General features: G+C 66.4%; 1 protein-coding gene across 4 annotated transcripts; it reads right to left on the reverse strand.

Moving 5' to 3' along the window:
• Nucleotides 1-354: 354 nt before the first annotated feature.
• Nucleotides 355-12037, reverse strand: B4GALNT4 (beta-1,4-N-acetyl-galactosaminyltransferase 4). 4 transcript variants are annotated; one of them, XM_054241296.2, is made up of 21 exons: nucleotides 11771-12037; nucleotides 9719-9822; nucleotides 9170-9262; nucleotides 8984-9079; nucleotides 8813-8903; nucleotides 8635-8735; nucleotides 8421-8488; nucleotides 7605-7683; nucleotides 6430-6535; nucleotides 6201-6335; nucleotides 6023-6132; nucleotides 5806-5906; nucleotides 5624-5724; nucleotides 4685-5555; nucleotides 2640-2923; nucleotides 2323-2476; nucleotides 2167-2239; nucleotides 1917-2070; nucleotides 1411-1537; nucleotides 1185-1253; nucleotides 355-817 (listed from the first exon to the last, which is right to left on the reverse strand). In XM_054241296.2, exons 1-21 carry the CDS (start codon nucleotides 11919-11921, stop codon nucleotides 688-690), a joined length of 3198 nt encoding a protein of 1065 aa, XP_054097271.2. In that variant the 5' UTR covers nucleotides 11922-12037; the 3' UTR covers nucleotides 355-687. The 4 variants fall into 4 exon arrangements, with proteins under 4 accessions (XP_054097271.2, XP_035119849.2, XP_054097272.2 ...); XM_035263958.3 differs by having other exon boundaries at nucleotides 6430-6496; nucleotides 11771-12036; XM_054241297.2 differs by lacking the exon at nucleotides 1185-1253 and having other exon boundaries at nucleotides 11771-12035.
• Nucleotides 12038-12604: the final 567 nt, after the last annotated feature.

Genomic DNA, 12604 nt, shown 5'->3' on the forward strand with positions numbered 1-12604 from the left:
CACCTGGGTGCAGATGGCTCCTCCACTCTAGAGGAGGCTGGGGCAGGACTAACACTCTAATTCTCACTGCAGAATCAAGGCCACTGGGGTGGTGACTGCTCATTCCTCACCCCAGTACTATCGACGTCTGCTATCAGTGGGCACAGGCCCTACAGACTCGGCGCAGAAGGAAGAAATCGGAAGCCCCTCCCCCAGGGCCCTGGGCACAGAGGCTCACAGGCAGGAAGGGGCACGTGGTCTTGGGGGTGGGAGAGGATGGGCTGGGAAGGGCTGCAGCTGGGAGTCAGGAGGTCGAGCTCAGGGACCCTGGGGGTGAGGACTCTACCTCCCAAGAGAACAGACGCAGAGGACGAGTCAGAACTAAAAAAAATATTTCATTTCATTCTGAATAAAAAACAGAACAGACAGAACTCTTGGGTATCCTGAAAACAACGTCATCGCTACAGCAAAATTTCACAGAAATCATCGCAGAGTGGGGACAAGGCCAGGCCCTGACCTGCCGTGAAGCTGCCCCTCCGGGGTGGGCCTGGCACGGGGGCCCCGTGGGCCAGGAGGGGCAGGCATGGTGGTGGCTGTGACCCATTGACCAGCCCTGAGCCCTGCCGGGGCCCTCAGGACCAAGCTCTAAGCCCAGGCCCCAGCAGCTGCCCTGGGCCTCCCACTGGGGTTGGGAGGGGCTGCCCATCCTCACGACGCCCCCACCCCCGTGTGAGAGGCTTTCCTGCTGCGGGCGCTCCACATGCCCCTTTTGGAGTGGTAGTGGTGGAAGAAGTTCCGCAGACGTAGCCGCTCCACCTCCAGCCCTGCCTGCAGGACCCTGTGAGGGGCAGAGAGGTGGTTAGGACCCTGGCGGGGGTGGGGGGGCAGAGAGGTGGTCAGGACCCTGGCGGGGGGTGGGGGGCAGAGAGGTGGTCAGGACCCTGGTGGGGGGGGGCAGAGAGGTGGTCAGGACCCTGGCGGGGGGGGGGGCAGAGAGGTGGTCAGGACCTTGGTGGGGGGGGCAGAGAGGTGGTCAGGACCCTGGTGGGGAGGCATAGAGGTAGTCAGGACCCTGGTCCGGGGGCTGGAGGTGTCAGGGCTGCCTCGAGCCTGCAGGACCCCAGTGGGAGGACGGGGGGACTCAGGGCCACCATGGGGTCACAGGATCGGGGGCAGAGCTGGTTCAGGGACATCCCTGAGCTTACAGGACCCTGAGGGTGGGAACGGGTTTCAGGAGTGAAGCCGGTGGAGGGTCTCTCTGGGCCTCCAGGATACTGGGAAGAGGAGGAAGGGCAGAGTTCTCTCAGCAGGTGGGGCCCCATGGCGGGGCACAGGGCCTGCTCCATGTCCGCTCCCCTCCCCCACTCAGAGGAGGAGGAGGCAGGGGTCAGGGGTCTCCTCTGTCTCCCTGAGGAGTGGGGAGGCGGTCACCTGTCCAGGAGCTCCCAGTCTTCACCCCCCCACTGGTCTCGGAACTCCTCAGTGTTCATGCCTCCGACCCGGTCAAAATCCGACTTGTAGATCCCAAAAAGGCCAAAGCCGTTCACCTCCCAGTAACCTGGGGCGGGGAGGGTGCGAGGGTTGCCCTTCAGACCGGGTCCTGCAAGGCTTCCCCGAAAATGGCCTCTAGGAGACCTCGGGAGGGGCGCAGGTGCAGGGTCCCATCACCACAGGGGCTTCCAGGAGTCTGTCCACTGGTGCTAGGTCATGACCCTGGAGTGCCCAGCATAAGTGCGGGAGACTTGAGGAGGTTCCTGGGGACCCACTGTGGCCCTGGGTGTGCTGGTGCCAGGGAACTGGGGCCCTGGGCCCTACTGAGGGCACCGATGGACTCACAGGCCTCCCCTGGGGATTGAGAGAGGCCCAAAGTTCCAGGACTTGTCCCTGGCGGTGGGTGGGAACCCTGGCATCACAGGGTGGGGCACTTGGGGCCTCACCGTGTGGGTCCCGGGGTGAGCTCCCACAGCCCAGGCGCATGACCACTGGCGCGAAGGCCAGCCTGCCCTCCACACAGTGCTTGCGGATGGCGTCCAGGATGTTGGGTGGGAAGTGGATGTGGAGGTCGCAGAGAAACACGATGCTACTGGTGTCCTGGGGGTGCGGGAGGTCTGAGCCTGGCCCTCTTCTTCCAAGGGCTGCTCCTCCCCGGCCCCCACGTTGCTCCCCCACCCCGTCTGGCCCTCGGACCTCCACCGCGTCCACTCCTGCTTGCAGCCCCGCGGAGCGCTCGAAGTTTCCGGTGCGTCTCAGGTACTGGTACCTGGGGAGGGGGAGTCACAGGCAGGCTCTCTGGGGTGGGGTCAGGAAAACCCACCTCCGAGGGAAGGAAAGGCGCGCCATTACCGGGGCAGGCGCGCAGCGCGCAAGGCCCGCTCCACGTCCATGTCCTCGCTCTCGAAATCCACCAGGACGACGCTGAAGTGCGAGTCCCCAGTGCGCGCGTGCAGCGTGGCCATGTCCGCCAGGAACTGCGCTACCCACCGTGCCTGATTTTTCACTGGAGGAGAAATGGGGGGACAGGGGGTTGCTGAGCCGACCCGGCTGCTAGCTGGGGCCTCCCAGCTCCAAAAAACCTGGTCCCTGACACCCACGCCCTTCCTGGTCAGTGGGGTCACATTCTTCCTGGGGGTCTCCCGGAAACCACAGCCTGCCCTGCGAACCTGGCACGATGAAGTGGACCATCACGTCCTGGCGCCAGGCCAGGCGCAGCGGCCGGCAGAGTTCCGGGCGGCCGTCGGGGCGCACGGAGGCGGCGGGAGCGGGCTCGGGACTTTCTCCGTCTGCATCCCCCACGCGGGCTCCCGGCAGCCGCAGGAAGACGTACTCGGACAGTCGCAGGCGGCGGCCCCCGCGCTCCTGCAGCTCCAGCTCTAGCAGGAAGCGGCTCCCTCGCGCCGAGTCCCGGCGCTTCTCCACGTTCACGATGCGCAGCAGCGCGAAGTGCCTGCAAGGCGCGGTGGTCAGCCCCGTAAGAGGGCTTCGAGCCTGCACCCCCTGGCCACAGAAACTCAGCTAACTTGCGGTGGGGGAGGCTGTGAGCTCCTGGGCACAGCTCCTGCCCCTCCAGGCAGGCCCAGCAGGCAGGTCCACCTTCCAGCCACCCTCTCCCGGGTCGGGGCAAGCCTGGGGCACCGAGCCCAGGCCTGTCCCTGACTCCCAGCAGGCCTCCTGGCCACCACTCACGTCCCAGGTGACCTTTATGACATGCCTGCCTGTCCAGTTACCCCCTTGCTCAGAAACCTTCAGGAGTTTGCCACCACCCATGGGACCAGGTTCCAAGCGCTTCTGCAGCATTCTAGGACCATAAGCAGTTTCTATCCTGCGGCCTTCAATCCTCAGCAGATTGCTCCTCAGGCACAGCCACTGTCTCCTCTCCTTTGTCCTTCAGTGTCCTCAAGCTGGGATGTTTGTCCCAGCCTTCCTAGCCCCTCCTCTTTGAGGCCCTAGGTCACCTCTTCTGAGAAGCCCCCCATGCCTTTCCCCAGGCAGCAGCTCCAGGCCGATTCTAACCCCTGCGTGGAGGAGGCTGCTGCACTGCTCAAGCCGTTTCTGGCCCCTCCTCTTCATTCCTGCCCCAGTGAGAACCTGACTTTTCCTTCCACTCTGCTCTCCTAATCTGGAGAAAACAGAACTCTGCCCTAGACTAAGGTTCCTCTTCAGTCGGCCTCATGCCCTCCCTCAGCAGTCAGTGCGCTTTACGGGGGCGCCCACCTGTGTGACCCTTAAGGGGTCCAGACACCCCCCTCCAACTCCTGTCCTTCCTATGTCCCCCGCGGCCCAACAGTCAGAGACCCCCGACCCAAACACTCTTGGTGTCTCTACACCATTGCTCCACATCCAGGTGGGCAAAGGTGGGGCTGAAACCATCACCATCCCACGAGGCCCCCCTGGGATGACGAGCTGCTCTCAGGAAGCTGAGACCTGGCAAAGGCAGGCGTGTCCTAGCAGCCAACCAGAATCCAGCACCCACTCCCCAGGGCTCCAGGCTGTCAGCCACCACCTGTCTGCACCCAAACGGGCCAACTCCTGCCCTGCTCACAACCTTCCATCACACACAAGAGAAAGTCCCGCGCGGCTCTGTCTCCATCCTCTGCCCCGGCCTTTGCCTGTCCTCACTGTGCGGCTCCTACTTTGCCTTCAAGGCTGGCACAAGAGACACTGACCCTTCTTGTAGGTCCACAGCACCTCCCCAAAGCAAAATCAGGCTCCCCACTCCTGCCTCCACAGCCCTCTGGGGGTGGGGTCAGCACTAGATTCCTGGGGAGATGAGAGGGGCCCATGGGGCAGAAGCCCTGCACCCTCCGCTGCAGTCAGGCCCTGAGCATCTGGGAGCACTAGGGGTACTGCCAGGGGAGAGGAGGAGGGGTGTGGGGCCCCGATGAGGCCATCTGTCCAGCAACTGAGACTGAGAGGATCTCTGCAGCTTGGACTCATCATCCCTGTGCCCAGGTTCAGGGTGACAGAGTGAGGCTTACAGGTACAAGGATGGGACCTCAGCCCTGGGTGGGGCTCCAGGAAGGTCCCTGAGGCTAGACAAGTGCTCTGGGCAGTCAGGAAAGCCGGAGGGAAGAGGAGAAGCTGGGGCTTCCCTGGGGTGGGGGTGGTACATCAGACCCAGGCCTGGACACCATTGAGCCCTGGGGAAGGTCTGAGGGGCCCACCCAGGCCAGGCCCTCCTCTCCGCGGCCATCCCCGCCCCCTATACCCGCCATGGCGCGCGTTGAGCCGCTCCATGTACTGAGCCACCACGTCCACGGCCTCCGCCTCCGGCAGCTGCAGGTTCCCCGACACGTTGCACCGCAAGTCGTTCCAGTCCGAGCGCAGCAGCTCGAAGTCCACGGCGCCCACGCTGAACGTGCGCTGCCAGTCGATGGCGTCCTCACGCCAGCGTCCGAGCGCAGGGCCCGCGGCCTCCTCGCTGTCCTCCGACGCGGCCTCGGCCCCGTCGTCCTCCCCCTCCTCCTCCTCTTCGCCCTCCCCCGGCAGCCGCGGCCCAGACACCTGAGACAAGCTCAGGAAGGAGGTCACGGGCTGTGCTTCGGAGGACGAGTTCGAGTCCACCGTGGGCGCCGCAGGTCCCAGCGTGCGCGCCTGGCTCTCCCGGCCCCCGGGGGTGGCCTGCGCCTGGGCTGGAGGCCGCAGCTTTGTGGTCTGGGGGCCGCCGGTCCTGCGGCCGTGAGGCCGTGGGGGGCGCGGGGGCACCCGCAGCTGCACTCTGGGCAGAGGCCGAGGGCGCAGGAAGACGCCGGGGAAGGGCGGCCAGGGCGCGCGCGGCGCCGGGGCTCTGGGGGAGGCCCGTTGTCCCGGCCGCACCCTGGTCACGTACACCTTCCCGGGTGTCCGGGGCGGCTGCTCCGCGGCAGGGCGCGGGGGAGGAGCTCGGCCCAAGAAGAGTGGCAGGGGGCGGGCGGCCCGGGCGGCCCAGCTCAGGGCCCGGGTGCGCCTGGGGGTCCTGTCGTCCCGGGGGCCGGGAGGGGTCGGCGGGGCGGGGGACGGGGGGCTGCTCCTGGGCGGGGCCGCCTCCGTGGGCTCCAGGCTGTCCAGCGGCTCCCCTTCGTCCTCGTCATCCAGGAAGTCTGCGGGAAGCGCGGGTTAGAAGCTCCGCGCATGGTGGGTGTGAGCCGGGGGCACTGGGGACCCTCACCGTCGGGGTTGAGGAAGAGGAAGGCTCGGCGCTGCACCTCCTCCTCTTCGTCGCCGTCCCCCTCCTCCTTGTCCATCTTCATGTATTTGTAGAACCCAAACCTGGGGCGGGTAGGGCATCAGAGCCGAGCCCCGCCCCACTCCGCCCACCCCTCCCCCCCACCCCCCCCCGCCCCCGCCCACCTCTCCAGGTACAGCGGAGACTCGCGGTAGAAGCACTTGTTCTCGGTCTCCATGTGCGTGAGGCGGGTGTAGTCGTTGGGATACACGAAGGACAGGTACACCTGGGGGTGGGGGTTGGGGGCGGGGCTCAGGGCAGGCCTCCCACGGGGCTGGATGGGGCTGCGTGGAGTCCCAGACAGACGGGACGGGACAGGACGGGGTCCCCAGCCGCACTCACAAATTGCAGTCCCTGGTATCTGGCGATGGGGAAGTCCTTGACCACGTAGGTGGGGGCGTAAGCGCAGGGCTCCAGCACGTCCTCCAGGCTCGAGGGCTCCACGCGCGGTGCTGCAGGAGGGGCGGTCACAGGGTGGCTGGGCAGGCACCCCCTCCACCCTGCGCGGGCCCCGTCTCACTCAGGAAGAAGGTGTCCCTGGGGTCTGGCCGCAGCATGTCTGCGCTGGTCTCCTCCTGCGCCGGACGCCCCCCTACGTGGCTGGCTGGAGACTGGGGGACGTGGGCCACATGGTCCATCTTCAGGGCTGACTCATCTGGGGGCAGAGGAGTTCCCAGGAGTGCTTGGACCCCCTCCTCCACTATGCCCGATCCCGAGAGGCCCCACACCCCCAGAGGCAGCTGTCGCACCTGTGTACAGGGAGATGTGAGCAGAGTCGATGACCTCGAACTTCAGGCCGGGTAGGAAAGCTCGCCACTGAGGGGCAGAGAGGGTGGGGGTCGGGCGCGGCCGTGGCTGGGTCCAGGGAGGAAAGGGTCTACCTTGGCTCAGGGCGGGGGGACTCCTAGGACCAGTCCCTTAAAGGAGGCAGGAGGGGAGATGGCAGAGGGGTCCCAGGGTTGCAGGAAGGGGCAGCAGGGAAGCTGGGGAAGGAGGCCCCGAAAGCTGAGGGGCCCTGGGAGTAGGGCCAGACCCCACGCTACCTTCCTCACCTTTCCTCCTCCCTCCTTTCCTCCCTCCTGAGTCCCTCCGGGCCTTCCAACACCACCCACTCCCAGAGGTCACTGCCAGCCTCTAAGGGCCAGGCCTGGCGGCCCCTCCACTAGACTTCTCTACCCCCCCACCAAGTTGGGGCTTCAGGGGCTATTCTCACCTCATCCTGGGGCCTCCACACAGACCACCCCAACCCCCTGTCTCCAGCCTGGGCCCTCTGCCCAACTGAGCTGGGGTGAAACACGCCCCATACACACCAGACACAGGCAACGTGGCGCAGCCCCCCACAACCCGAGGCTCCAGGCCCTGCCTTGCTGTCACCCCTTCCCCTCCCCCGTCCATCCCGGCCACCTCCCTGGGATGAAGGACCAAAGGCTACAGTAAAAATCCTTCCCCCAGGCTCTCTCATTCTGTGGCCAGGGTTTTTTCCTGGAATGCAAATCCGATGGCCTCATTCTCAGGACAAAGCTCTGTCTGTCCAGGGTGCCCAGGCCCCGCCTGCCCTGGCCACCAGATCCCTCCTAGTCCCCAAGACGTGGTTCCTCAGCTGGGTCCTTCCTTCGCTGTTCTCGTGGTCGGGAAGTCACCTGCTGTGCACCGTACCCCAAATTCTCTGCCTCCACATCTCTACTGAATGCCTGTGTCCTCTCAAGACTCTACTCAAGGGTGACTCCTCAGGGAAGCCACACGAGCCCCCCCAGAGGGCAGAGCAGACTCTCCTCCTGACCTCAGGCCCACAGCCCTGACCATCTGCTTTGTTATCTTTGGGATGGGGACCCCACTGCCGTTGTCCTGCAGGGAGGAGGTGGGAGTGGAGCCTCCAGAAGCTTCTGTGGGTGGGGGGCATGGGGGGAGTGGGGGCCGCACTCACTCCCACTTCCACATGGTCCGAGCCACGGTCGTCCTGCTTGTGCAGCAACTCAAAGTAGTACCTCCGGGATGTCATGAGCCTGGGGACGCGAGGAGAAGGGGCTGAGCCCACCATGCCCAGGAAGTGGGGGAGCCAGGGAAGAGGGGAGCCAGGGAGGTGGGGGAGCCAGGGAGGTGGGGAGCCAGGGAGGTGGGGGAGCTAGGGAAGGCGGGGAGCCAGGGAGGTGGGGGATCCAGGGAAGGGGGGGAGCCAGGGAAGGGGGAGAGCCAGGGAAGGGGGGGAGCCAGGGAAGGGGGGAGTCAGGGAAATGGGGGGAGCCAGTGAGGTGGGGTAGCCAGGGAAGAGGGGGGAGCCAGGGAGGTGGGGGGGGATCCAGGGAAGGGGGGATGGGGGAGCCAGGGAAGGGGGGAGCCAGGGAGGTGGGGGAGCCAGGGAAAGGGGAGCTGGAGGGAGCCAGGAAAGAGGGGAGCCAGGGAAGCGGGGAGCCAGGGAAGGGGGGAGCCAGTGATGTGGGGGAGCCAGGGAAGGGGTAGGGAGCCAGGGAAATGGGGGGAGCCAGTGAGGTGGGGGAGCCAGGGAAGAGGGGGGAGCCAGGGAAGGGGGGGCCAGGTAAGGGAGGGCGGGGGAGGGGGGAGCCAGGGAATCGGGGAGCCAGGGAAGGGGTGGGGAGCTCCCATACCTATCAGGGCTGGTCCTCAGGAGGATGGCAGCTGGTCTGGGAGCATGTGTGCAAGTGTGCACAGGATAAGGAGACAGTGGGCAGCCCCCTCCCACGAGTACGTGAGTACATGCGCACATGCACACCCCGTCACTCACCGCCTGGGCTTGGACACCTGGGAGCTGAACTTGGTGAATTCCCCAGGTGCTGTCCACTCAGAGCCAGTCTAGAGGGTGACAGAGCAGGGGTTGGGGGACTCACTCTCTCCTTGGGGACACCAGACCCATCCAGTCCTCCTTCCCAAGAGGCTGGAAGGACAGGTGACTGAGCTGCAGGAGGCCCAGGAAGACGATGGGGCTGGGGTGGGGGTACCTTGCCCACGAAGGCCACCAGCTGGGCAGCAGCTGGGCTCTCATCCAGGCTCAGCCAGAACTCCGAGTTGTCATCTGAGGCCACAGAAAACTGGACATCTCCTAGTCCACAAGGCTAGTCTCAGGGGGGTGGGGCCTCAGGACACCACCCCCCTCCCAGGGCGCCCTCACCCCCGTACCATCCCTCGCTGGGTGGATGAAACCAAAAATACGGAGTCCATAGTTCTTCCACTTGGGGGACACGGCCAGCTTCTTCACAGTGGTGCGAGTCTTGGGGGGGAGCAGTGACTGTTACTGCTGAAGCCCCCAACACTCCCTGCCCACCCTGCACCCCCAATCCCGGCACTCACATGAGGGAACAGCGGGAAGTGCAGGTTCCTCCTCAGGTGGCCCACGGCGCCCCCACACCAGTCCTCGAACACATGCAGGTTCACCTGCCCCTTGTACTGGGGATGGGAGGGCCTTACCCACTGCACGGCCGCCACCCCCAGCCCCCGCCCCCACCTCCCAGCCCATGACAAGCCAAGCAAGCTCACCTCCTCCCGCCATGGGGGTGTCTGATGGGTGAAGTTCAGTGGCAGCCTCCTGCCCTCCCCAGGAAACAGCATGTTTGAGTCCCGACCTTCCGGCTGCAGGAGAGAAAAGGCAGCAGGGTCAGGGCTGAAAGAGCAGGGAAGGGGTCACATACCCCAAGCCAGATCTTCACAAAGACCCCTTTCAACTGCAGCCACACGGCCCTCGAAGCCCAAGAGCCCACAGCCAGGCAAAGCCTGATGCATGGCACCTGGCACACACACTCAGACACACTGGTCACTCTAGCCCAAGAAGATGCTCCGCTGCCCCACACACCACCCGCCAGCACATTTGTGCACCTGCTGCAGCCCCGAGACACAGCTTCAGACCGGATGCCTGGTGCTGGAGCACACACCAACGAGGCATGACGCGTCCACCACCCACATGTCCTGTGTCTTCTGACCCCCCTGCCGTGCCCTCCAGAATAGACAGGTTCTCAAGGCACCAACACATGAGTGGCTTCGGGGTCTTGTGAGCTTATGCACACCCGTTCTTCCCAAGGCCCTGCTTACCGCCTGCTCCTCTTCACGGCTCTCGCTAGAGTCCTCCGCCCTCTGTGTGGATGGCACAGCGTGGACACCCCGGCCGTCGGTCACGCTGGTCAGCTTCTCGCCGTCTGCAGGTGGCACATGAGGTCTGTCTGGGGCCTAGGTTCTCGCCAAGGCCATTCCACCTGCTGCTGGGGTCAGCAGGGCAGGGACCCACATGGCTGGAGCAGGGCAGGGAGGTGGTGTCCGCACTAAAGCCTCTCCTTCCCATCTGCTTCCTCTGCCACAGGATGACCCACCCCATGGTGAGGCAGCTTCTTCCACACCTCACCTCTGTTGGGGCGGCCCGGCCTAAGCCCTCCACCAGGCTTTTCCCAACCTGCAGCTGGTGTGAGGAAGGAAAGCTGGGTGCGCCAGCTGGCATGTGTAGGCACCCACATGCAGTCCCATCTGGCCCTTCCCATTGAGTGGGTCTGCCTCCAGGAAGACCCCAGGACTTCCCTGCCTTCTCAGCCTTTCTGTGTGCTGGAGTGTTCACGTCTGCCTCCCTTACCAGAACTGGGAACTCATGCTTAGTGCCAGAGACTGTGGAAAGGAAAGCCAGTACTGCCTCTCCAAGTCTGGCTTGAGGGACAGGCATGGATGCTGAAGCCCAGGCGTGGCCCTGGATTTGAGTGTCCTTGGGCAAGAGGAGCAGGAGGAGCAGAATTGGGGTGAAGCAAAGCCTCCCTTTAGACGCTCAGGTCCCCCTGGAGCCGCAGTGAGAATGTCTAGGCCCTCAGCTTAGGGAGGTCCAGGAGGTGGAGAGGGCTGGAGCACAGAGGCCTGCCCAGGCTCGAGTGGGGAGGCTGTGGAGAGGTCCACAGGCAGCAGACCTGGGAAGGGTCTGTCTCCCCCCCGGCACTGTCAGGCTCCTTTTGCTTGTGGCCCTGACCTCAAGGGGTCCTTGGAAGAGGGGTTCCTCTGCCTCCGCCCCCACCTGGTTGGGCTTAGACCTCTGGCTGCTCAGAAAACCAGAGGCACCTGCTAGGGTGACTGGGGGCGGGGGGGGGGGCGCTGGTTTTGTTCTGTGTCGCTGGGTCAGCTGTGGACCCTGCCCCGTCTGCTGATAGCTGGGTTGAGGCTTCTCTTAGGGATTCAGCAGTGTCGGGGGGTCCCCTGAGGATGCGGCAGCCGTGAGGTATGTGGGTTGGGACAAGAACCAGACCCTTGGCCTGTGTGGGGCCCAGCATCCCAGCACAGAAAGAGAAGACAGAGGGGCTCTGGTAGGTAGAGCAGCCCAGGTGTCCCCAGCCAGTGTCACTGTTCTGCCCTTGCAAGGACACCCAGTCCCTGGAGAGGCTCAGAGGCAGCCAGCTGGGGTCTCTCCCACTCTGGGACAGTACTTCCCTCCCTCCTTCGGGAGGGGGCAATCTGCCCCTTCCCCCCAGCTTTCATCTTCGCCTTCCTGTCTGGAATCCTCTTTCCCCCAAAGGTGTGTCAAAGATCACCATCTCCAAGAGGCCCTCCCCCGCTGGCCCAGGGGACGATCTGCTTGTGGGTTGGGAGAGCTTACTTCAGGCTCCCCAGGCTGGGCCCATCCCCACACCTGGATCCCCAGAACCGTGGCACAGTTCACTGAGGGCACCCCCACCAGGAAGCGTTCCAATTGCACCGGCCACTTTGCCGTGCCCCAGCCCGGGTCCCCAGCACGCGGGGAAACTGAGGCCCTGCTAAGCGGGCAGGTGGTAGAGGCCAAGCCTGAGAAGGCCTCTCATGAGCCTCAGCAGGGCCGAGGAGGCAGCGGCCTCCCCAGAAGCCCACCGTTAGCCCCCTCACCGCCGGATCCAGGCCAGAACCCGGAGTCAGGGACCATCCTAAAGAGGGTCGCACGCGTCACCGCCAACGTCATCGGGCGTCCGGGCCGAGCCGAGCCGCGCCCCCTCCCCCCAAATCGCAGAGCTGGGGACGCCGGGCGGGGGCTCCGGGCGGGTCGGGCCCAGCCGATACCCGCGTTGGGGGGGGGAGGCCGGGGCCCCGCCGCCCGCGCCCCCGCGACCCCGCGCCCCCCGCGCCCCCCGCGCCCCCCGCGCGTACCTCGCCCGTCGCCCAGGCGCTGTCGCAGCCCGCGGCCCTGGCGCACCAGGCCCAGGTGCAGGTAGGTGACCCACGCGGCGCAGCTCAGCAGCAGCAGCAGCAGCAGCAGCTTCACCTGCTTGCGGAGCTTCTTCACCGGCAGCCACGGCATCGCGGCCGCCGCGCCCGACCCCGGCCCAGCTCAGCGGCGCCGCCGCAGCCCCCGGCCCCCGCCCGCCCCGCGCCGCATCCCCGGCCCGCCCCGCCGCGCTCAGCGCCCGCGGCCCCGCATGGTCCTTTGTCCGCCGCCCGCGGCAGCCCGGTGCGGCCGCGACCCCCAGGCTGCCCTCGGCCGCGGGCCCGGGGTGGGCGGCGGGGGCGGCTCCTCGCGGTGCCCCCCGCCCGGCCCCGCCCGGCCGCTCCCGGCTCCGCGCTCCTGGGGCGGCGGCGGGACCGAGCAGCATCCGCGCCGCGGAGCTGCCCACCGCGAATCGGGCCCCGGCAGCGCGCGGAGCCAATCGGCCCGAGCCAGGCCGCGGGGAGCCAATGGCGGCGCGCGGGGCGGGGCGCGGGGTGCGGGCCGGGTGCATGGTGCGGGGCGCGCGCATCCACCTGGGCCGCGGAGCTGCGCCGGAGGGCTGGGAGGCGCGGGGGTTTGGGGACCGCGGGGGCTGCGGGGGAGGGGGACGGCCCGGCCGGGAGTCGGGGCAGCCTGGAAACAGCGTGACCCGGACCGGAGCGGAGGACACGGAGGAGGGAGAGAAGGGGAGCCGGGCGCTTGGGGCGGGGAATGCGGGGGACAGGGCCGGCGACAGAGGCTGGGGGGCCCCAAGCACGGGGTGGGAGTCGCTGAGG

The sequence above is a fragment of the Callithrix jacchus genome, chromosome 10, assembly GCF_049354715.1.
Source record: "Callithrix jacchus isolate 240 chromosome 10, calJac240_pri, whole genome shotgun sequence".
Lineage (NCBI taxonomy): Eukaryota > Metazoa > Chordata > Mammalia > Primates > Cebidae > Callithrix > Callithrix jacchus.